Here is a 26,459-nt window from a genome sequence, read left to right on the forward strand (position 1 = left end):
AGCTGCACGATCGAGAGCATCCTGACCAGTTGTATCACCGCCTGGTATGGCAACTGCTCTGCATCTGACCGTAAGGCGCTACAGAGGGTAGTGCGTACGGCCCAGTACATCACTGGGGCCAAGCTTCCTGCAATCCTAGACCTATGTAATAGGCGGTGTCAGAAGAAAGCCCATAAAATTGTCAGAGACTCGTCACCCAAGTCATAGACTGTTTTCTCTGCTACCGCACGGCAAGCGGTACCGGAGCACCAAGTCTAGGACCAAAAAGTCTCCTTAACAGCTTCTACCCCCAAGCCATAAGACTGCTGAACAATTCATCAAATGGCCACCGGACTCTTACATTGCCCCCCCCCCCATTTGTTTTGAACACTGCTGCTACTCGCTGTTTATTATCTATGCATAGTCACTTCACCCCTACCTACATGTACATATTACCTCTAACCTGTGCCCCCGCACACTGACTCGGTACCGGTGCCCCATATTTTCTTAACTCTTCTTGAACTGCACCTTTGGTTAAGGGCTTGTAAGTAAGCATTTCACAGTAAGGTCTACACTTGTTGTATTCGGAGCATGTGACAAATAAAGTTTGATTTGACTACTATGGCCAACTCTTTGAACAACACGTTTCACTGCATCTATCTGGTGTATGTGACAATAAACATCTATTTACTGTTTGTTGACCTTTTCTGTGGGCAGCACTACCCTGTGTACCACCTGAACGATGCAGAGTGCACTGGGAAGGATGTCGCCTCTCCTGAAGAGTGCCACCAGGTGTTCCATGAGCAATATGACATGCTATACCAGGAAACTTCTCAAAGGGTGAGTTTAAATACACAGAACTATCACTCACACATGGGATTCATCTCTATTGTCTGAAGTGGCCTCTGCTTGCTTTCATAAGTCGTTTTTTCCAGATCAGTGCAGATGAAGGAAAGGTCCCGACAGAGGAAGCCACTTCAGACTGAGATAAATCCCTAAGAATCATTCTGAAGGGTATCTTTCTGACTGAAAACAATAATAGGTTGTCACTTACAAGCTTGTGATTGGAGAAATATGATGTATTCTTTTGGTTTCACTCTACAGTTACTTTGCTAGATTCAGCTCCCCCTTATCCTGAGTGGCCACACCCACAGTGCCTGTAAGGTGGTTCATGACAACAAGCACCCAGAGATCAGCGTTCCTTCCTTCAGCTGGAGAAACTGCAACAACCCCAGCTTCATCCTAGTAACTGTCAGGGTTGGGGTCAATTCCATTTCAATTTAAGTTTACTTCATGAATTTAAATAGTGTTAGAAGGGTAGAGAATCGGGACACAACCTCCCACTCCCTGCAGGGCACCTTCTTTCCTGCTAGAGGAGAGCAGCGTGATGGCCATCTACTGCGCCACAGGCATGGTAGTCTCCCTCATGCTCATGGCCCACCTCCACTTCTCAAAGAGCTTCATGCTCCTAGCCACCAGCCTCATGGGCAAGCACAAGGGCCTGTGACTGTTATAGTGAGTGTTTCCCCTAGATCAAATAATTATTTCCTTGGCAGGCCACATAAGAAAAGGGCAGCATTCAGGTTAGCAAATACACCAAAAGTGTGATTGAAATCAAAGTAACGGTAGGGGACGTCTCATCTGTGTGACCGACCACCTTTGACCTCCTCACCCTGACCATGTTCATCCCTGAGACCAAAGAGACAGTAATAGGGTTGACACTCCTGACATCCAAACCAACAGCACCTTTTAAAGGCCTCGGTCACTCTTTGTTGGTGCATTTTAATAGCGTGCAATGATATGTTATCCGTTCATTCTCTTTATAAATTATTGGCAACTGAATGTTTATTTTTTTTTATCCCGGTGAGTAAGCTAATGCAGGGCCATCATTGACCTTTAAATGTGACCCGGAAGAAAACAGTCGAGGGAAGACGGCAGAACTGGGTTTCTTGCAACTGTAATTTATGCATATACAAAGTGTACATAAGTATCATTTTCCCACATATTCAGTTTAGACAAACCAAAAAAAACAAAGGTCTTCTGATGTGCCTCTTTATTAAAATAAAAATACTTTTTGTATTCCTTAAAGGCCTGAAAACACAAACGTTATCACATCTACCTCCTCGCTCTCAGAATAGACTTGCACATTGAAAGCTTCTGTTCAGTCTAAAGAATATCCTGTCTAACTGTGCCCACACGCTCACAATGCCTGTGCCATTGTGAAGGGATCTCTATGACCGAAGGATCACTACTTTATCATCTCGTCTCATTCTATATAAGTTGATGCCTATACATCTGTATGCATACATACGTTCTAGACATTCATAAATATGTATACGCATAGGTACACACATTACTATGTATAATTGTACATATAGATTTATAGAATATATGTATATCTTTATAAATGTATATGTACATATATATTAATACAAAATGCACATGTACAATGTAGATATACAATGCATGAGTACATGTGTGTATATATGTTTTACAGTACATGCATGCTTTGAAGCACACATACACACACATTTACTGGCACGCGCATGTATACATCTCATACACACTTCATATCTAAAAAGATGCTTCCTACTGTAGTAAAACAACGCCAGGTTGTGATTTGGACACGTCAATGGATCTTCCAATGTATTAAAGCTGAGAATCAGAAATAAAAATATACATTTTCACCGTCGAAATGAAAGAGGATGAAGGCATGTCTCTGGCTGCGACCTGCGGTCACTGCGGTAGGTAAGTGGTTAATTTGCATAATGTATACAGGATTTGAGTTTTTTTTTTTTTTTACACCGCACAAATATTTCCGCCGTTTTCTACTAAAGAACATTTTCTTTTTTTATAAACCAGAAAAACTAACCGAGAGAGAGCGAGAGCGAGAAACTCCCTGCCTGCAGTCTCTACTGTCAGATAGAGTTTGACATCAAGCTGTACAGCGCAGTCAAAAACATACATCAGAGCTCAATTTACAGGTACAGCCATTATCAAGGCACAAAGATATTCTACAAGAAGTTTTTTCTCTCAATAAAGTTGTACAAAATAACATTACATTTTGCAGTCTGTACAAGATAATCAACCTTGCACAGTGTGCAAGATAACAAAAACAAAAATATATTATATATATTTATATATATATATATATAGAACTATTGCCCAAGAGGATCTAAGTCAAAAAGGACTGTCTGTGGGCAAATCAAAGTGAGTGTGGTATTTCTCTTTCCATCTAGACACGTGGCAGAATGCTGCTGCCCTACGACAGGAGGTGCATTGGACTCAAACTCCCAGCACCCTCCTGGTCCTCCCACAAGCCCCACCCCCTCTATGCTAATTCTAGAGCTCTCAGCATCCACACAAAAGCAGTCTGAAAGCCTCTCTCTCCATGTTGCAATAAAAACAAACAAACCCAAATAAAAAGTGACAGAGTAATAAATATCTCGGTGCTACATCATGTGTATACTTCCTTGACGGCGTTAAGTTACCTGATGCAAAGTGCATTACATCTCCTGCCCGCCCCACCGCCCCACTCCTTCATCAAGTACTCAGAGCAGAATAGAGAGAGGGAGGGAGAGAGCGAGCAAAGCGGAGTAATCCATGCAAAGGAGTGTCGGAAGGTTGATTCCAACTCTGGAACCAACACACACAGGAGTTACCTCATTAGATACCTCAACTCTCTCACGCACAAACGTACACACACACGCACACACCCTCTGACAACATCAGCTGGTCCAGGTCCAACCACAACAGAAACTACAGAAGACTAGTTCAAATCAAAAACCACAAAACAAGATGTCTAAAAAGGCTTAGTGGAATGAGCAGAATAAAGGCATTTGAAATAAAAGACTGAGGCACACACACATCCTTTCCCATCCCCACTTATACCTACAAAATAACAGTAAAAGAAAATGGGCCAAAATTAAAGAACAAAATAAAACCAAAAATGGCAAACAAAATGACAGCATTGTGATGCTTCAGTAGTTCTCCTGGTCCCTGTGGTGAAAGGAACTTGTGTTTTGGGAGTGGAAACAAACTGCACCGGGATTGGCCCAGAGCCGACTGGATGGTGGGCTACGACCAATCACAAGAGTTCGTACTGGCGCAGGTGCATCCTCTGGATGATGTCTCGGCAGTCGTTGAAGACACGGCGGATGTTCTCCGTGTCCACGGCGCAGGTGAAGTGGGGGTAGCAGTAGTGCTTTCCGTCGCCGCTCGCCGTGCTGATCCTCTGTGGAGAGACACATTTCTGTTAACTTCCTGAATTGGAACGAAAATGACCCCAAACCTGAAATGGTTAACACTACAATACAAGCATCTACAGTCAGTACATAGAATGAAAACTGTACGTACAAGGAACTCATCTCGGATGAAAAACTTGGCCCGGGTCACTTTAGGGTCCTCTCCGGGGTCTGGAACGGCTGTTCAGAAAGAGACAAACAGAAGAAATCCAGGTTTATCAGTACAAGGATACCATATCATTAGGACTGGATGTAGTGCAGTGCCTGATGACGGTATCTGCAATCAAATGTTTATGGAGCATCTCTAACTAGTGCTCTCCGTGCTCCAAACTATTCTGTGATTTCATTTGACGATGGGGAAGAAAGGCATGTTTATGCTATTACATCCTGCAATTGAGTACCTGGGATATCTATAAGTTAGAGGGTCATATGAGGGCTAAATAAAGGTTTATTCCAGGGCCTGCGCAAATGACTCCATTTGAGTCACAAATTTCAAAAGTGTGAGTCGCCAAAATGGGTTAACCTTTGTATACATCTTGTGGATCGGTTTGGAGGTCCTTCACTGTGAAGCAACAACGATTTGGTGCACGCTTCGTTGCTGGAAGAGCGTAATGTGTGGGTCTCTTAGGTTAGTAGATCTTCTTAATTATTATGATCAAGTTTTATTTAAAGAAACAGTGTTTTCCGCACATCTCAGCACCCACCTTCGGCCGGCACAGTATAGCGAGCGTACTCAGGGAAGTAGTCTTCAAGTTTGGATTTCCCTGCTAAGATCTTGTCAGCCAGCATGTCCTGCTTGTTCAAGAACAGGATGACTGAAATGGTCCGTAAAAATCTGAAAAGATAGATTGTAAAGAATGACGTGACTAGACAGGCATTTAAACAATGACACTGTGTCAGAGTTATTGGAATGTGAATGGATGGGTTTAAAAATAAAATATCTCTATCCAACTCATGTTTTGCTTCCGTTTGACCGATTCCCACTGATACCACCACGTTGACTGATTAAAACTAAAATGGGAAGCATGCTTCATTCAGTCTGTTACCATTATTACTGTCAATCGCTAAAAGTACATCCTCTTACAATAATATATACTCCAGAAGTCATATTAGTATACATGTAGTGTTGCAATGTACAGTAAAACACATTTTCACCAAGAATTTGCTACAGAAAATAAACAAAGCTGGTTTAAAATTAATTCAGTTTGCAAATGTATTGCAAGTATATTGAAATCACAACAAAATGGAATGCAAACGTTACATTCGCCTATTACTAAATCTGATGTGAAATTTTAAGTAGGGCATAATTGAGTCGGGAGAGGGCAGAGAGCCTGATTAGGTGACCATGACCAACCTGTTATTCCAGATGCTCTTGAAGAGATCCAGGGATTCCCGGAGTCTGTTGGTGCTGTTGTCTTCCCTTATGACCATGTTATAACTGCTGCTTGCCGCCACAAAGATGATCGCCGTCACGTCTAAAAGAAATAAGAGCACATTAAATGGGTTGTTTTAGCATGAAATGGTGCATAATGGTGCATAATGGTGTGCATTATGAGGATCAGACACAGTGACATCGTAAACCATGTAATGTTAAAGGAAAATTCCACTAAAAGACTATCTTTAGTCATTTGTTTCATTAGTCCACTGTTGATACAGTCCATCATACTATGACACCTTCTGTATTTGTTGTTACTTGGTAGCAACTAGCTACAGACCCTGTATTGCGGATCATTTACAACTATTTTGGATTGTCCAAGCTGTAACATTAACGTTAATCTCAGGCTTCACTAACTAACGTTACGGTTTTAAGTGGAGATATTTTTTGCTACTTTTCAAACGAAGACCAAGTAGTAACAAGTTGCTATATATGCCTTTTGTTTTGTTCATGAGGAGTAATGGCCGAGAGAAGGCAGGAGACACTGTTTTGTTGAGCGTCACATTGGTTAGACTGCTCCATGTAACGGATCAGTCGTCCACCAGACTACACTCTACGATTAGAGGGAGGTGGGAGAGGAAGCGTTGGGTGTCTCGGTTAGGGAGACAAGGGAATGGTGTTCAGTGTTTTCCGGTTAGGATAGATTCATGTTTGTTTCAACAGATCTTTACATATTTTCCTCACTACAAAGTATTAATGCGGTCCTTGTGGTTACTAAACATACACTATCACCCCTGTTAACCAACCCGTTCACACACCCCAATATCCCAGACCTGTGCTATATCCCAGACCTGTGCTATATCCCAGACCTGCGCTATATCTCTGAGATTACTTCTACCCCAATACCATTAATCCCTAAACTTTGCGACCTAAATCTTTACCCAGAGAATATCTCTTTACATAGGAGAGAGAGAAGAAAATAGTTGACCTCTGTCTATTACAAGCTAGGCGTTCAATTTCTCTCCTTTGGAAGTATGTCAGTTTCCCCTCACTTGGTCATTGGTTAAAATAATTAACGTCAAGCCTAGCTCTTTAAAAATTCACTTATATAGTAAAAAAAAGCAAGAAAAAAAGCCTGTCACTGTTTCATCTGTCCTTGTGATGGTCTCCACCCCCTCCAGGTGTCGCTTATTTTCCCCGGTGTATTTATCCCTGTGTTTCCTGTCTCTGTGCCAGTTCATCTTGTATGTTTAGTCAAGTCAACCAGTGTTTTAGCATGAAATGGTGCATAATGGTGCATAATGGTGTGCATTATGAGGATCAGACACAGTGACATCGTAAACCATGTAATGTTAAAGGAAAATTCCACTAAAAGACTATCTTTAGTCATTTGTTTCATTAGTCCACTGTTGATACAGTCCATCATACTATGACACCTTCTGTATTTGTTGTTACTTGGTAGCAACTAGCTACAGACCCTGTATTGCGGATCATTTACAACTATTTTGGATTGTCCAAGCTGTAACATTAACGTTAATCTCAGGCTTCACTAACTAACGTTACGGTTTTAAGTGGAGATATTTTTTGCTACTTTTCAAACGAAGACCAAGTAGTAACAAGTTGCTATATATGCCTTTTGTTTTGTTCATGAGGAGTAATGGCCGAGAGAAGGCAGGAGACACTGTTTTGTTGAGCGTCACATTGGTTAGACTGCTCCATGTAACGGATCAGTCGTCCACCAGACTACACTCTACGATTAGAGGGAGGTGGGAGAGGAAGCGTTGGGTGTCTCGGTTAGGGAGACAAGGGAATGGTGTTCAGTGTTTTCCGGTTAGGATAGATTTATGTTTGTTTCAACAGATCTTTACATATTTTCCTCACTACAAAGTATTAATGCGGTCCTTGTGGTTACTAAACATACACTATCACCCCTGTTAACCAACCCGTTCACACACCCCAATATCCCAGACCTGTGTGTTAATTGTAACACACATCTAGGCACCTTGTATCATTGCCTATGGGAGTGTGCCGAGATAAACATTTTGGAGCTCAGTGCTGCGCTATATCTCTGAGATTACTTCTACCCCAATACCATTAATCCCTAAACTTTGCGACCTAAATCTTTACCCAGAGAATATCTCTTTACATAGGAGAGAGAGAAGAAAATAGTTGACCTCTGTCTATTACAAGCTAGGCGTTCAATTTCTCTCCTTTGGAAGTATGTCAGTTTCCCCTCACTTGGTCATTGGTTAAAATAATTAACGTCAAGCCTAGCTCTTTAAAAATTCACTTATATAGTAAAAAAAAGCAAGAAAAAAAGCCTGTCACTGTTTCATCTGTCCTTGTGATGGTCTCCACCCCCTCCAGGTGTCGCTTATTTTCCCCGGTGTATTTATCCCTGTGTTTCCTGTCTCTCTGTGCCAGTTCATCTTGTATGTTTAGTCAAGTCAACCAGTGTGTTTTTCCCCATACTTCTTTTCCATTCTCTTTTGCTAGTTTTCACGGTTTTGACCCCTGACTACTTTCCCGCCTGCCTGATCATCCTGCCTACCCTGACCTTGAATCTGCCTGCCCTTCAGTACCTATTGGACTCTGAACTGGTTTTGACCTTTTTCCTGTACATGACCACTCTCTTGCCTACCCCTTTGGATTAATAAACATTGTAAGACTCCAACCATCTGCCTCCTGTGTCTACATCTGGGTGTCGCCTTGTGCCTTGATAGCCCCAGAGTTTAATGTTACTTGGGATCTGTTGATTTTCTACAATTTTATTTTACCTTTGTTTAACTAGGCATGTCAGTTAAGAACAAATTCTTATTTACAATGACGGCCTAGGAACAGTGGGTTAACTGCCTTGTTCAAGGGCAGAACAACAGATTTTTACCTTGTCCAACGCTCTAACCACTAGGCTACCTGCCACCTATAAACCGGTGATATTGTAGAAGAATTGGAACTGTATATCTGTATATTCTAAAGAAATGTATATGAATATTGGCTATAGTTCAAGCGTAATCCGCATGATAATGTGAGTACTTTTTTTCTCTTCCGTTTATCTGTTGTTAATGTTGGATTGTTAAGTTTTTGTCTTTGGGTTGGGTGAAAAAGAATTGTATTTCTGTAACTGTTATTTGGAACTAATACATAAGTGTAAAATTATAAATATTTTTAAATTGACTAATTAAACAAATACCAAAAGATATATTTTTTTTTAGTGGAAGTGGATCCAGATGGTATACAATGCTAAGCTACTGTGACACAGTCCCTGTTCCACCACAAGACGGTCAGGAGTTAACGCAGGTCTTCCGGTTTCAGGTAAGGTTACTCATTAAGCAAGCATGGTTCACTGAACCACCAATAGGACACTTGCAAAACAACATTGTGGGCAGCAAAATTGTCTACATAATCCAAACTTACCATTGAAGCACTGAATCCATTTTCTCCTCTCGTCTCTCTGGCCACCTACATCAAACATACTGGGAGAGAAGAGAAAAAAAAACGTTTTAACAGACTTCTTTCTGTATGATCCAATGTGTGAAGGTGCCTATTTAACTCAAACATGTCTTGATCTCAAAACACATCTTATTTGTCACATGCGCTGTAGACTATAGACTACCTGCGCTGTAGACTATATTGTGAAAAGCCCTTAACCAATAATGCAGTTTGAAGAAAATATTTACAAAATAAACATTTTAACAAAATAACAATAACAAGACTATATACAGGGGGTACCTGTACCGAGTCAATGTGCGGGGTACAGGTTAGTCAAGGTACACATCATGGACAAATTGAAATGGACAGCGTGGTGACAGCGTGGTGAAGGCGGCGCAATAGCGCATCTTCAACCTCAGGAGGCTGAAGAAATTTGGCTTGTCACCTAAATCACACAAACTTTACAGATGCACAATCGAGAGCATCCTGTCGGGCTGTATTGCCGCCTGGTACGGCAACTGCACCGCCCTTAACCGCACCGCCCTTAACCGCAAGGCTCTCCAGAGGGTAGTGCAGTCTGCACAACACATCACCGGGGACAAACTACCTGCCCTCCATGACACCTACAGCACCCGATGTCACAGGGAGGCCAAAAAGATCATCAAGGACAATAACCACCCGAGCCACTGCCTGTTCACCCCGCTATAATTCAGAAGGCGAGGTCAGTACAGGTGCATCAAAGCTGGGACCGAGAGACTGAAAAACAGCTTCTATCTCAAGGCTATCAGACTGTTATACAGCCATCACTAACAGAGTGGCTGCTGCCCACATACAGACTCAAATCTCTGGCCACTTTAATAAAAAGGACTTAATAAAAAGGTATCACTTAGTCACTTTAAATAACGCCACTTTATTAATGTGTACATATACTACATTACTCATCTCATAACTAAAACTGTATTCTTTACCATCTACTGCATCTTGCCTATGCCGCAGAGCAATATATTTATATGTACAGTTGAAGTCGGAAGTTTACATACACTTAGGTTGGAGTCATTAAAACTGGTTTTTCAACCACTCCACACATATCCACACATTTCTTGTTAACAAACTATAGTTTTGGCAAACTATAGTTTTGGCATCTACTTTGTGCATGACACAAGTCATTTTTCCAACAATTGTTTACAGACTAATTATTTCACTTATAATTCACTGTATCACAATTCCAGTGGGTCAGAAGTTTACATACACTAAGTTGACTGTGCCTTTAAACAGCTTGGAAAATTCCAGAAAATGATGTCATGGCTTTAGAAGCTTCTGATAGGCTAATTGACATCATTTGAGTCAATTGGAGGTGTACCTGTGGATGTATTTCAAGGCCTACCTTCAAACTCAGTGCCTCTTTGCTTGACATCATGGGGAAATCAAAAGAAATCGGCCAAGACCTCCACAAGTCTGGTTCATCCTTGGGAGAAATTTCCAAACGCCTGAAGGTACCACGTTCATCACTACAAACAACAGTACGCAAGTATAAACACCATGGGACCACGCAGCCGTCATACCGCTCAGGAAGGAGACGCGTTCTGTCTCCTAGAGATGAACGTACTTTGGTATGAAAACTGCAAATCAATCCCAGAACAACAGCAAAGGACCTTGTGAAGATGCTGGAGGAAACCGGTACAAAAGTATCTATATCCACAATAAAACAAGTCCTATATCAACATAACCTGAAAGGCCGCTCAGCAAGGAAGAAGCCACTGCTCCAAAACTGCCATAAAAAAGCCAGACTACGGTTTGCAACTGCACATTTTTGATTTTTTTTTTTAACCTTTATTTAACTAGGCAAGTCAGTTAAGAACAAATTCTTATTTACAATGACGGCCTAGGAACAGTGGGTTAACTGCCTGTTCAGGGGCAGAACGACAGATTTGTACCTTGTCAGCTCGGGGGTTTGAACTTGCAACCTTCCGGTTACTAGTCCAACGCTCTAACCACTAGGCTACCCTGCCGCACATGGGGACAAAGATCGTGCTTTTTGGAGAAATGTCCTCTGGTCTGATGAAACAAAAATAGAACTGTTTGGCCAAAATGACCATCGTTACGTTTGGAGGAAAAAGGGGGATGCTTGCAAGCCGAATAACCCCATCACACCCGTGAAGCACGCGGATGGCAGCATCATGTTGTGGGGGTGCTCTGCTGCAGGAGAGACTGGTGCACACAACAATAGATGGCATCATGAGGAAGGAAAAAATATGTGGATATATTGAAGTAACATCTCAAGACACCAAGTTAAAGCTTGGTCGCAAATAGGTCTTCCAAATGGACAATCGCCCCAAGCATACTTCTAAAGTTGTGGCAAAATGGCTTAAGGACAACAAAATCAAGGTATTAGAGTGGCCATCACAAAGCCTTGATCTCAATCCTATAGAAAATGTGTGTGCAGAACTGAAAAAGCGTGTGCGAGCAAGGAGGCCTACAGACCTGACTCAGTTACACTAGCTCTGTCAGGAGGAATGGGCTAAAATTCACCCAATTTATTGTGGGAAGCTTGTGGAAGGCTACCCGAAATGTTTGACCCAAGTTAAACAATTTAAAAAAGGCAATGCTACCAAATACTAATTGAGTGTATGTAAACTTCTGACCCACTGGGAATGTGATGAAAGAAATGAAAGCTGAAATAAATCATTCTCTCTACTATTATTCTGACATTTCACATTCTTAAAATAAAGTGGTGATAAACTGACCTAAAACAGGGATTCATTACTAGGATTAAATGTCAGGAATTGTGAAAAACGGAGTTTAAATGTATTTGGCTAAGGTGTAAGTAAACTTCAGACTTCAACTGTACATATTCCTATTCATCCCTTTACGTGTGTGTATATAAGGTAGTTGTTGTGAATTTGTTAGATATTACTGCATTGTCGGAACAAGAAGCACAAGCATTTCGCTACACTCGCATTAACATCTGCTAACACATAATGTGTATGTGACCATTAACATCTGCTAACACATAATGTGTATGTAACCATTAACATCTGCTAACACATAATGTGTATGTGACCATTAACATCTGCTAACACATAATGTGTATGTGACCATTAACATCTGCTAACACATAATGTGTATGTGACCATTAACATCTGCTAACACATAATGTGTATGTGACCAATACAATTTGCCTTGATTGGACTTGAATATAGTGCCTTCAGAAAGTATTCAGATCCCTTGACTTTTTCTAACTTTTGTTACGGTACAGTCTTATTCTAAAATTGATGAAAAAAACATCTCATCAATCTACACATAATACCCCATAAAGACAAAGCTATTTTTTTGTTGACATTTTAGCTCATTTAAAGCGTTGAGCCTTCATGGGTAAGATGATACAAGCTTGACACACCTGTATTTGGTGAGTGTCTCCCATTCTACTCTGCAGTTCCTCTCGCGCTCGGTCAGGTAGAATGGTGAGAGTCACTGCACAGCTATTTTCAAGTCTCTCCAGAGATGTTTGATCGGGTTCAGGTCCGGGCTCTGGCTGGACCACTCAAGGACATTCAGAGACTTGTTACAAAGCCACTCCAGCGTTGTCTTGGCTGTGTGCTTAGGGTCATCGCCCTGTTGGAAGGTGAACCTTTGCCCCTGTCTGAGCTCCTGAGAGCTCCGGAGCAGTTTTTTTTAATCATGATCTCTCTGTACTTTACACCATTCATCTTTACCACGATCCTGATTAGTCTCCCAGTCCCTGCCGTTGAAAAACATCCCCACAGCATTATGCTGACACCACCATGCTTCACCGTAGGGATGGTGCCAGGTTTCCTCCAGACGTGACACTTGGCATTCAGGCTAAAGTGTTCAATTTTGGTTTCATCAGGCCAGACAATCTTGTTTCTCATGGTCTGAGAGTCTTTAGATGCCTTTTGGCAAACTCCAAGTGGGATGTCATGTGCCTTTTACTGAGGAGTGGCTACCGTCTGGCCACTCTACCATAAAGGCTTGTTTTGTGCAGTGCTGCAGAGATGGTTGTCCTTCTGGAAGGTTCTCCCATCTCCACAGAAGAACTCTGTCAGTGACCATTGGGTTCTTGGTCACCTCCCTGACCAAGGCCCTTCTCCCTCGATTTCTCAGTTTGGCTGGGCGGCCAGCTCTAGGAAGAGTCTTGGTGGTTCCAAACATCTTCCATTTAAGAATGATGGAGGCATCTGTTCTTGGGGACCTTCAATGCTGCAGAAATGTTTTAGTACCCTTCCCCAGATCTGTGCCTTGACACAATCCTGTCTCAGAGCTCTACGGAGAATTCCTTCGACCTCATGGGTTGGTTTTTGCTCTGAAATGCACTGTCAACTGTGGGACTTTACATAGACATGTATGCACCATTCCCAATCATGTCCAATCAATTGATTTTACCACAGGTGGACTCCAATCAAGTTGTAGAAACACCTCAAGGACAATCAGTGGAAACAGGGTGCACCTGAGCTCAATTTCGAGTCTCATAGCAAAGGGTCTGACTATTTATGTAAATAAGGTTTCTGTTTTTAATACATTTGATTTTTTTTCGAGAAAGAGACTTGTTTTCGCTTTGCCATTATGGGGTATTGTGTGTAGATTGATGCGGAAAACATTTAATTTAATCAATTTTAGAATAAGACTGTAACGTAACAAAAGGTGGAAAAAGTCAAGGGTTCGAATTCTCCCCGAATGCACTGTAGGTGACTTATAGTATAGGGATTTCTCAATAAAGCCCCTGCAATACAGTTGATTAGACTAGTTTTCTACATGGAGTGATGATGGAAACAGAGCTCCTGTGGGTAAAGTTAACCACTACAGTAAACCACTTGGCAGTATGTTGAGTTCCTGTGTCGTGGTGTTCTAGAGCAGATACTGCTTTCCTATTTAGTGCGCATACGTTAGACAAAATGGTAATCTAATCAAGGAGCAACGGTCTGACCCCACATTAGAAGAGTTGGGTGACCAAATTGTGCTTGTGGAACAGTTTGGAGATGTCGCCCATGGATGATGTCCTGATGAGAAAGTGGGTACCTCATAGTAGTTTTGTGGGGGAGGCTATTAGTCAGGTTGTTGTACCAGTTAAGTTGTGTGAGTTGGTGCTGAAAACTTCCCTCGAGGATGTAGCTGGTCATCTGGGTGTGAGGAAAACCTACAATCGCATACTGAGAATTGTATTTTGGCCTAGGTTAAAGAGGGATGTTTCTGCGTTCATCAAAACCTGTCAATTAACGGGTAAACCTACTCAAGCTATTTAGCCGGTACTGCTGTTTCCTATTCCCGTAGTCAGCCAGCCTTTTGAGTATCTGATTGTTGACTGTGTTGGCCCTCTGCCTCGCTCTAAGGTAGTAGTTACCTGTTCACTGTGATGTGTGTCAGACCACTAGGTTTCCTGTTGCCTATCCGGTCTATCACAACTAAGTCCGTGCTAAAAGCTTTGACTCAGTTTCTCGCTGTTTGAAATCCATAAGTTTATTCAGAGTGACCAAGGTTCTAATTTCACTTCTAATATGTTTGGTCAGGTTCTCCAACAGCTCCATATTAAAACAATTTGTCTAGTGCCTGTCCCGCGCAGAGTCAAAGAGCGCTGGAACGTTTCCATTAAACACTTTGTTGAGAGCTTATTGTACGGAGATGGATAAGGATTGGGATGAGGGGTTGCCATGGTTACCGTTAGCCACCAGGGAGGTTTCACAGGAGTGCACAGGTTTCAGTCCAAAGGACCTAGTGTTCGGACAGTGTACGTGGGCTTCTAGCAGTGCTCCAGGATGAATGGAAGTCTCCTAAGCCACCTCAGTCCCTGTTATCCTATGAGTGTGATTTCCGGCGCCGCCTGTAAGCCGCTGGTGAGATGGCCAAAGAGAAGCTATCATCTTCACAGGGGAGGATGAAAGGAATATTTGATTGGCGAGCTGAGCCTCGTCACCTGGACTAAAGTGACCAGGTTCTTGCTCTGCTGCCAATAGTTGGTTCTCCTTTTCAAGCCAAGTTTAAGGTCCATATACGGTTGTGCGCCAGTGCACTGAGCAAAACTATCTAGTTGCCACTCCGGGAACGGAGGGAAAAAAAGCACCATCTGTGTCATGTCAATGTGCTAAAACCCTACTACACACGTTCCTCTGGGGACGAAGAGTGGGAGTTCGCAGAGGACGGTAAACCTGTTATTTTGGCCAGTACTGTTACATTGCTGGGTCCTTTCTGTCATGCTATGTCCGTGCATGGTGAGGAGGATGTCCTTGGTCCTGACTATTGTGTACTGTCTATTGTGTACTGACTATTGTGTACTGCAGGGTACAGAAAAATACAGAGTCACAGGATGTTTTGGATAGCCTTCTTGCTCATCTACCTGCTGATAGGCGAGACAAATTGGTCAGTCTGAGTTTTCCAGTTTTGTTTTCTGATACACCAACATGTACAAACGTAATAGAACACGATATTGATGGTGGGGATGCTGACCCCATCTGTCAGCGGTTCTATAGTTTCTTCAGAGAAACGGCGTTATCTGGACGCTGAGATCGGGTACATGCTGGAGAATGAAATTGCAGAGCCTTCTTTCTCCAGCTGGGCTTCTCCCTGTATCTTGGTCAGTAAACCGGATGGGACAAACAGATTTTGTACGGACTACCATAAGGTAAACAGTGTCACTAAGCCAGATTCATTGCGCTGTTTATCTGGACGATGTAGTGGTTTATGCAGATATTTGGGAGGAGCATCTGGCCTGTATTCAAGCCTTGTTCGACCGCCTGGCTGCGGATTCCCTAAAATCTGGCAAAATGCAAGTTTGTACCTTGGTAAGGTGGTTGGGCAGGGTGAAGTGTGTCCTGTTTGGTGGTAGCTACTGATACTTTTCCACCGCCAACCACTAAAAAGGAACTGATGCGTTTCTTGGGAATGATAGGTTATTACCGTAGATTTTGTAGGAACTTCTCTACCGTAGTCGAAAGATTTTCTGAAAGCTATGGTGGTTTACGTCAGGTCTCCTCTCTGTCAACAGGCTTTTGAAGATGCAAAGAGGTTACTTACCTCAACTCCAGTGCTGGCTGCTCCTCGTTTGGATTTGTAATTTACCTTGCAGGTGGATGCAAGTCACATGGGGGCAGGTGCAAGCAGATGTGTCCGGTGTTGAGAGGCGTGTTAGTTAAGTTTCCAACAAGTTTAATTGTTATCAGTTCAACTTCTCCGTGTTGGAAAAACAATCGCTAGCACTCATATGGGCACTACGACACTTCGAGGTGTAGGTCGGGTTGGGTGTAGTACCTATTGTGGTCTACATTGACCATAACCCTCTCACCTTCTTGAGGTCTATGATGTGTGCTAACCTGAGGATAATGAGATGGTGTTTGTTTTTACAGGCATTCCATCTCGATGTGCGCCACATGTCGTTGCTGACACACTCTCTCGTGCGCCCTGTTCCTATTGATCGGTGGACAAGCGTTCTCATACGCGTTGTCCCCGTGTGTATGCGTGTCGTCCACGTGACCGGCCACTGTTTATTTTGTGTTGTCCTGTTGTGCCTGTCTTCTGTTCCCTGCTGTCTTCATTTTTTTATTTCCTTTGTAAAGGTTGCTTCCTGTGCACAAAGGTTGCTGAGGTCTGGGGAGGCTGAGGTGGGCTGTGGCAGTGGGGTAGCGTTTACCTGGGCTAGGGTCTGTCCCGGGGATAAATACACCTTTCCCCTCATACATTGAGGAGACTCTCTCCACGCAGACGCGCTGTTGTTTTTGGCATTTTGGAGCTTCTTTGTGTTCATTTGTTTTGGCACCTCTCAACACCCCTCATTATCACCATCTATGCAGTCATCCACTCACTTACACTACACACAATTTTTTTTTTATTTGTATATAGTTTACTTTTTAAAATATATTTTTGTTACTTCTTTATCTCTGCGTTGTCTCCCTCTTTGTTACGTAATACAAGCCGGTTCATAACAAACTGAAATTAAAAACAACCCTAAGGTGGGGACATTTCCAATATAATATGAAACCACAATGGCCATTTACAGTACACTGTTTATACAGTTAATAAAACAGACAACAATGGGCACCATAACATCACAATGAAGGGGACACTTACTGAAAGTTCACTTTGTCGACTTGAAATCTTGTTTCGAAAATCCCTGAAGTCAAAACTCGGCAGCGAAGCAAGTCCTGGGGTTTAAAACAAGAGGAGCATAGAGATGAAGATATGCACTAAAGGAATGAGTAGAAAAGAAAGGTAGAGAGAGATTGAAAGAGAGAGCGAGAGACAGAGAGACTAAAAGTGTATGATGTTTTCCTACACAGTGCTTATTGATTAAGCAATACAGTTACAGCTATGGTTGGTAACATTTGGCATGTCATTTTATCACTACATTTTTAGCCATGCTCTAGAGCGTTGAAAAGTAATCTTACCTGATCTGTTGGTGTGTAGTCATTCGACCTCACCGACTCAATTCTGTCCAAGAAGCTGCAAAACACAAAACATCATTATATGACACTGGCCTGGATCTTAAGAACAGTAAATATCACTGTCATTACAGTAGATATAGCTTAAGATCTGATTCTACACATTTAAACTAAGAAAAGGAACTAATGCAGGCACTAGCATAGAACAATCATATCCAGAATATATCTCATCACATAGAGCAGAACTATATTGTAAGATATAGAATGGAGCCCAATCTATCCACTGCATTTCTATCTATAGCCTTTTGAATGTTTCACCTCAGTACATAGCTAAATCCCTATGACAACGGACTAGAATACAACTGTAGGGGTGATCCCAGCACTGCACCATCCTTCCCCAGCAGAGGGCATCAGAGTACATCCCCCGCCTATTTATGTCCCCCTTTTCCTGTCCCATTACATAAGACCGCAATTAGTTCCTGCCAGAGCTAGACGAGAGCCTCTCGCTCTGGTGTGCACTGTGCATGAGCTGTATGTTCCCTGGGTGTGTGTGAGTGTGTGTCCCCGCGGTAGAAGAGACGGGGGGGAAAAGACACACACACAGAGCAGCCTGTAACCACTGAACAGCATGGTGATATCACCAGCACTGTCACCAGTCTAAACCAGCAGATACCACACTACAAATCCCTATTCTGTTCTGTTCTATTCCGTTCCGTTCTATTCTGTTCTATTGTATTCTAGGAAGCAGCCACAACACAGAGCAGTTCTGTACAGGTTTATTTGACGTTGTGTTTTTACCTCAGAATTCAGTTCTAGGAACTGACTGATATGTAGGTCTTTGTGTGATGACAATGATCACACTATGAGCCTTAGGGAAGTCCAACTGACTCAGTCCTCATCTCTAAGTACCTAGAAAAGAGCCAATCGGGTATATTATAAAGTTATTTAACCAGTCACTGTTCACAGACAGTTGGATCCAATAAAAGCTTTATTTTACTGTAAAGAAAGAACCAGTTAGTTACTGAGGTTCAGAATGTACAGCGTATGATATAAAAAGGTAATAACCTTTACTTTTTGGTTTATATTGGAATTATTCAAACTAGCACCCGTCTGCATCATTTGGTACAAGGCAGTTACCAATAGAATTCTTTAGCAAGTACCATAGTTAATAAAGTGTTAACAAACCTGATACAAGTGCCAGATTGTTTACACAAAAAACACTGAAACAAAAAAGTGCCCTCCTCTGGAGTTTGGGCCTGTAAACGCTACAGCAACACAGCCAAGTTTCATAATGAATTATCCATGACTGTAAGTGACCCGCCCCCCCCCCCCATCATCCCCTGCTACCAACACTCCGCTAGGTTGACCTGTTAATCCACAAACAGACCAATGCTGCCCTGCTTTTTTGACTCAGACTTGTCCATAGCCTAGATCTACTGGACTGATGCTATTAATTGGTTGAATGGAAAGATGGAATCAATAGTTTCCACATTTTGAGTGGCTATTGGGGTTGATGTGAAAATGTGGTCAGTCACCAAAACAACAACACAACGTACAGGGAATGTCTTTATCAGAGGAGCCTGACAGTTCCAAATAACAGGCAAAGAAATATAGATCTTTTCCCAATGGATCTGGACGGCCTATACTGTAGTCTTTTCTACTTCTATTAATCAATTGAAGAAAATGGCTGTATTTTATGCCACAAGTTATAGTATAAAGGCAAATATGTAAGCTTGAGGAGTTTGAACCCATTTCACACTAGGAACACTAGGATGCTGAAATGTTACATTTGTACTTTGTCATTTAGTAGATGCTATTATCCACAGCAACTTAGAGTAGTGAGTTCATACATTTTCATACTTTTTGCATACTGGTCCCCCATGGGAATAGAACCCACAACCCTGGCGTTGCAAGCACCATGCTCTACCAACTGAGCCCCCCCCCCCCACACATTCTCAGTTACACACCAGAGCAGTACACTAAAATAGCTCTGTCTGGTTCTAGTGTTACATGTCTGAATAGCTGCTGGGTGTTTATGTGTGTGAGTCTGGTCTGCTTATCTCTGGCTCTGCCAGAAAACGACAGGAATTTACACAACTCCTATATTCCTGGTAGCAGCAGTCGTTTAACATTACGAACTCTATCTCCATCCAGGTCTGTGTCTGAAATTAAACCCTATTCCCTATATAGTGTACTACTTTTCACCAAAGCCCAGCTCTGGTCCAAATTAATGCTAGTCTGAAATTATAGACCCTATTTTCCTAAAGTGTGCACTATCTTTGACCTATATGGGCTCTGGTCAAAAGTAGTGCGCTATATAGGAAATAGGTTGCCATTGATGTCTAGGGGGGAAATGAGGGAAGAACATGAAGATTTAGTTGACAAGATTGATGTTAGGAGTCTTAGTGCTACTAGAAGCTATGATAGGCGCTCTCGTTCTCCCTGGCAATAGAGAGAGTTTATACGAGGAAAGACGGGGCCATTTTGCATCCTAACAGATACCACACAGACAGAGACACACACACACCCACCCAGCTGCAGGGGAGCTGGGGCTAAAAATATCCCTGGGAATGGATCCGCTCCGAAAAAGACAGATTATACAAGCCCCGAGCGGGCATATAAACACACACACACACACACACACACACACACTAGAGCTGGGACGATAAACTGAACATTTTCGACACGAACCATCACTTATCACAGGCATTTTGCTGATATTGTTCATTACGATAAGTAGCTCTATGCTAGGGAAATTGTTAATGGGACAATTGATGGAGAAAACCATCAAACTAGTAGTAGTAGTAGTAGTAGTAGATCTTGCTACCATGGAAAGGTAAATCTGTCTATTTGTGGAAAAATCGCCCTTATTAATTCTTTAGTCATATCCCAGTTTACTAATTTACTCATGGACCTGCCTACATGGAACAACTTTTTAAAATTATATAAAATAATATCCCACTTTATTTGAAACGGCAAACCTGACAAAATTAAAACGACCTATTTATATAATGCATATGAGGGCCAAAATGATTAAATATTAAAGCATTAAACCTCTCACTAAAAGCTTCAGTCATGCAAAAGTTAATCTGAACTGGTTCTCCAGCAGATTAGTAAGAATGGCTCACCTAAGGTTCAAAAATAGCCTCTTTCCCTTCATTCAGATTACAACCTCTAACTTAATTTGACAATTAAATAATCTCCAAAATATAGCTATTTTTTTTTTAAAAAGCCATAGAAAAGCTGATTGCAATTTCAGTTTAATCCACTAGAAAATACTAAAACACTGCAACAATTATTATGGTTAAACTCAAATATACCAATCGTTTTTTTTATCAAACATTATTTTTAGATATGATTTTTGTTACTGTAAGAAGCTAGTGAACTTGTCAGCCCTGCATTAAAGACTAAAATTGGTGAAATGTTTTTGTTGAGATAAATAACAAACCAAACCAGTTCCACATAAAGCCCAGGAAAGTGACAGCTACGCCATACAAGTTGCTAAATAGTTTGAAAGAGATTTGCGATGTGCCGATTCCATCGCCCATGGTTTATAAACTGATACACAAATACGTTTTTCAATTTCAATTATAAAAAATGAATCTAACCAATAGAATGTTCTGTATATGGAGGATACAACACAACAATTACCTAATGCTAACTCTGCAAATACTACAGCTGGGTGACTTGAAAAGCCATATTGATTTGATCACTAATATAATAACTCTTTGTAAAAATGGTCATCTTTAATTTACAATCTGTAGAAACTATGAGAATAGAAAGGTTTGGAACTTTTGTGAAACATCACAGAACATTTGAAAAGATATATGGCAAATAGAAATCAACTCTGGATGGTTTTCAGAGATAGATGGTAGGGGTTGAGGGTAGCTGAAGGGTGGGACCAAAAAATGGATTACTAGTGTAATATGTACTGTGTCTGTAAAATGTATATAGTATGTATAAGCTGGAAGTAGAAGCCTAAGTGTTGTTGTCCATTAGTTTACGCCAATTAGGGGAGGAGTGGTAGGGTTAGGGGAAAATAATAAAGACAGACAACATTTTTAAAAAATAAGAAAAAAATAAATTATATAGGGGATTGGAAATACAGACAATTACATTGATAGAAACCACAATTGATCTGCAATTTTAAAGCTGACTACCCCCCCCCAAAAATGGTAAAATAAAAAGTAGTAGTAGTTTAAAGGATAATTTGTGCACTGCATATTAATGTTATAAAACTTTCTATTTAGGGAAGTACAGCTCAGCACATACACTGCGCAGGCCCCACCAGTTTGACACACATACACACAAACGACTAGATTTATAGACACACTTTTGAGAAACTGCTCATGGAGAGAGAGAAAAAGCGAGAGAGAAGGAGAGAGAGGTCTGTATCTCTACAGTTGGTCCAATCACTAACTTCCATAAATAAAACAGGGACGGAAATAGAAGCAGAGCCGTGATAGGATGTTTGATTTATCCAAAAGGAACAGGGCCAGCTTCTTGACTCTTAACTGACCGAACTCAGCAGACGGCTAGGCTCTGTTTGTGTTATTCCTCTAGTGGCCACTGGGTGGCACACCCTCTGACTGAGATGGGTGAAGCCAGAGCACCTCCTTTAGTGACTGACTGTGCCTGCTCTGAGCTGCAGCTGGGTTGCCATGGCAACCTCTGTCAGCTGGGTCGATAGAGAGCGCTCCTCCTCTTCCTTAGCTGGCTTGCGCTCACTCACACACACAACCATAGGCAATGAAACAATCACAAACAAACCCACACGTCTACAATAGCCTAGATCAGAATAAAATGTAAACAAAGACACACTCGCGAGTACACACACACACACATCTCTTGCCCTGCACCACACTCTCCTACTCAACCTCGGGAGGAATGCAAGTATGTCAAAATTCAGTCCAACAATATGAGAAAAGAAGCCATAACAGCTGGGCCTAGCTGACTGGGGAGAGAAGTCATAAACTAGCCAAAGAATCACAGTGTACATCACACACACGGTCTTCAGATTTTATCTGGCTACAAACATCTGCACATGGACAAACAATGACCAAAAGATATGTAGGGAATGATGAAGGTAAACTAGAGAAGGAATGAACTGACGATGACCAAGTGGTAGAGAAGAAGGACGGGCCTACTCTATCTTCCATTTTAGATGAATTACCAGCAGTGAATTTCAAACACAGATTCAACCAAAAAGACCAGGGAGGTTTTCCAATACCTTGCAGGGCACCTATTGGTAGATGGGGGAAAAATTTTAAAAAATACACCTGACATTGAATATCCCTTTGAAGTTATTAATTACACTTTGGATGGTGTATCAATACACAGAGTCACTACAAAGATACAGGTGTCCCTCCTAATTCGGTTGCCGGAGAGGGAGGAAAACGCTCAGGGATTTCACCATGAGGCCAATAGTGACTTTAAAACAGTTAGAGTTTAATTGCTGGGATTGGAGAAAACTGAGGATGGATCAACAACATTGTAGTTACACCACATTACTAAATAATTTACAGAGTCAAAAGAAGCTATATAGTATAGTTGCCATTTGGGGCCTATATACAGAAGTTGCTGTACACATTAGTCAAACCAGAGTCAAATATATATATGTATATAATCCTTCTGAGCATGCAGTAGGTGTGTGTGTGTGTGTTTGCCTGTGCTATATGACTATAGAAAATGCTCTGTGTATGTAGCCTGTGTGGGGCCGTCCCCTCCACTTTCCTAAAACAGCTAGCTTTCAAGCTTTCCTTCACACACCACACACACACACACACACACCCTGTCGCACTCCTGAGTGACAGAGGAGGGGGTGGAAGGCACTGGGGGCTCCCTATCACTGATGAGGCTTCACACAGGGATGAGCAGACTGAGCACACACACGCGCACCTCAAAAGGCCTACCGATCCCTCTTCACGACCATCACAAATGTGCGTGTGCCTGTGCTGCTATAATCAGAGACGGTGTCACAATGAGATCCTCTCAAGGCCTTCTGCCCGTGAACAGAAGAAGGTTCCTTGAACCGTAGGGTTGGAGTGTTTGGCAGGACTGTGTGAGTGCACAAGCCAAGCTATGTGTATGTGCACGTCTCTCGGTCTGAGTGTAGGTGTGTGTGTGTTTATGCTAGTGTGTGCACTGCAGACCACCTCATATGTGTAAGTAGTACAGTCTGTGTCTGTTAATCTGCCCAAACACCATGGAATACTATCTAGTATGTGTGCAGACCACCTCGGTGGCATAGTCCCTCCCTCCCTCCTCTCTCTCTCTCTCTCTCTCCTTCTGTGGCTGACCTTCCTTTGTTTAGAGCCTATTGGTGGGTTTCTCCCTTTGATTTGGCCATGCAGCCATGTGACCCTGTAGCCAGTTTGTGCTCGGCAGCACCGAGTGGCTAAAAATAGCTCCAGCTTGCCCCGGCTCCACGGCTCGTTTACATAAGCTCTGAGGAAGGGGGAGGAGAGACCCCGTGGAGAAGAGGGGAGAAGGGGATGAGGGAGGACAGGAGCATTGTACAGAAGTCCACAGGCGCTGGCTGGGGCCTAAAATGCAGCCCTGCTGCTCTGCCCTTCTCTTCCTTCCTTAAGATCTCCCTCTTTTTCACTCTCTCCAGTCTTCTCTCTGTACTCGTGGGCTGGGGCCTGGTGCACGCACACGTACAGACTGACACAGAAACACACACACAAACACACTCTAGATGAAGACACCCTGCTGCCTGTGCCTCTGTACCTTGTGCTAGCTAGCGCTATAGGGAGGTGCTCTACTTGACCTCATTTAACATAGCTGCTTTGAAACAGGAGGCATTACCTAGGCCTAGATTCAATCAGATCAAGCTTTCACCGGCGATAGCAGACACCCGCATAGCGGATGTTGTGGCTGCGTCGGAGGTGGTGTTGGAGCCGACAAATCAGAGAGCAGCTACTCCTGATCATTGTCACAGCCACACCCGTCCCACTTGCGTTAGAAGTTCAGAACGAGAAAGTATAGGCTATATATTGTAGACATAATTATGCTAAAATGTAATATTAATTCAACAAAACAATGAGAATTTCTATCATCCTAATCAAGGTATAGATTACATCTCACATTCCAGTTTTCAAACTTGTAAAGAACGCTGCATGGGATTTCTGTTAATGCGACTGCGTACAGCCAATGGCAATTTCCGCTTTAGGTATAATGCCGGGAGCCACTTGTGGATTTCTCAGCTCTAACTCAGTTCCTCCTCAGACACCTCCAAAACCAGCGCTATGCGGATGTTGGCTAAAGCTGATCTTATTGAATCGAGCCCTTAGTCTGTCCTTATGGTGATATGTTCCTCTGCTGCTAAGCACAACCAATTACACACCACAGATGTGTCAAAGTACCAAATCAACCAAACTACAGGTGTAGGATCTTAATTTGATCACTTTTGTTGCTGAGAATTTTCCTGCAATGCAGGAAATGCAGATGAGCATCGTGATTAACATAAAAATCACTGAAAACCCACACTAACAGTATTGCACTTTTCATGTAGCCTAATTTTTGGCCAGCTAATATCCTAACCACTGATCAAGCAACATTATGAACTAAAATGTTCAAATCCTGTTGCTTCAGGATTATTTTGCTGTGACAATATTGGTCAAATTAAGGTCTTACACCTGTAGCTTGTATCGTGCCGGAGTAACGTCTGTAGTCCTAAACTGTCATAAGTTGATACAGTAAGCATTCACTTGTGAAAAAAGGATCCATATCAGGGGATATCTTTACATGACATGTTTTTGATATTCTAGAAAATACAGACCATTTCCAAATGCATATTTAGAGTTTTGTGGATTTGCACCCTATCCTTACAAATTATGAATCCAGATGTGTCTTATACATGTAACAATTTCGAAAGGTACAGTACATTCTAAAATGTTTTAATTGATTAAATTGAGATTTTTAATGTCACTGGCCTACACACAATAGCCCATAATGTCAAAGTGATGTTTTTCACAAGTTTAACTAATTAATTAAAAATTAAAAGCTTAAAATGTCTCGAGTCAATAAGTATTCAACTATACTTTTTATATGGCAAGCCTAAATAAGTTCAGGAGTAAAAAAAATGTGCTTAACAAGTCACATGGACTCGGTGTGCAATAAAAGTGTTCAACAGGATTTTTAAACGACTACCTCATCTCTGTACCTCACACATACAATTATCTGTAAGATCAAGCAGTGAATTTCAAACACAGATTCAACCAAAAAGACCAGGGAGGTTTTCCAATACCTTGTAAAGAAAGGCACCTATTGGTAGATGGGGGGAAAAAAACAACCTGGCATTGAATATCCCTTTGAGCATGGTGAAGTTATTAATTACACTTTGGATGGTGTGTCAATACACCCAGTCATTACAAAGATACAGGTGTCCTTCCTAACTCAGTTGCCGGAGAGGAAGGAAAACGCTCAGGGATTTCATCCCGAGGCCAATGGTGACTTTAAAACAATTACATAGTTTTCTCCAATCACAGCAATTAAACTGAGGATGGATCAACAACATTGTAGTTACTCCACAATACTAAAGAATTGACAGAGTGAAAAGAAGGAAGCTTGTACAGAAAAATATTCCAAAACATGCATCCTGTTTGCAACAAGGCACTAACGTAATACTGCAAAAAACATGGCAAAGCAAAAGTGTTGTATTGGATTTGCACCAAACATATTAGAGTACCACTCTACATATTTTCAAGCATAGTGGTGGCTGCATCATGTTATGTGTATGCTTGTAATCATTAAGGACTGGGGAGTTAAGGATAAAAAAGAAAACCTTGTTCAGTCTGCTTTCCACCTGACACTGGAAGATTAAGTCACCTTTCAGCAGGACAATAACCTAAAACACAAGGCCAAATCTACACTGGAGTTGCTTACCAAGAAGACAGGTGAATGTTCCTGAGTAGGCGAGTTACAGTTTCACTAAAAATCTGCTTGAAAAGCTATGGTAAGACCTAAAAAATGGCTGTCTAGCAACGCTCAACAACCAATTTTTTAAATAATATTGTGCAAATACTGTGCAATCCAGGTGTGCAA

At 41.9% G+C, this 26,459-nt stretch overlaps 1 protein-coding gene across 2 annotated transcripts in view; it reads right to left on the reverse strand.

Moving 5' to 3' along the window:
• Positions 1 to 1,919: 1,919 nt before the first annotated feature.
• Positions 1,920 to 26,459, reverse strand: part of gnal (guanine nucleotide binding protein (G protein), alpha activating activity polypeptide, olfactory type) — a 66,655-nt gene continuing 42,115 nt past the window's right edge. For both annotated transcript variants that reach the window (XM_021562623.2, XM_021562624.2), the window contains exons 6-12: positions 17,418 to 17,472; positions 17,101 to 17,174; positions 9,013 to 9,071; positions 5,578 to 5,698; positions 4,928 to 5,058; positions 4,336 to 4,403; positions 1,920 to 4,213 (exon numbers count right to left, since the gene is read on the reverse strand). In XM_021562623.2, the coding sequence (XP_021418298.1) occupies positions 4,067 to 4,213; positions 4,336 to 4,403; positions 4,928 to 5,058; positions 5,578 to 5,698; positions 9,013 to 9,071; positions 17,101 to 17,174; positions 17,418 to 17,472 (655 nt within the window). In that variant the 3' untranslated portion in view covers positions 1,920 to 4,066. The remainder of the gene's footprint in view (positions 4,214 to 4,335; positions 4,404 to 4,927; positions 5,059 to 5,577; positions 5,699 to 9,012; positions 9,072 to 17,100; positions 17,175 to 17,417; positions 17,473 to 26,459) is intronic.

This window comes from Oncorhynchus mykiss, chromosome 15, assembly GCF_013265735.2.
Source record: "Oncorhynchus mykiss isolate Arlee chromosome 15, USDA_OmykA_1.1, whole genome shotgun sequence".
Classification (NCBI taxonomy): domain Eukaryota; kingdom Metazoa; phylum Chordata; class Actinopteri; order Salmoniformes; family Salmonidae; genus Oncorhynchus; species Oncorhynchus mykiss.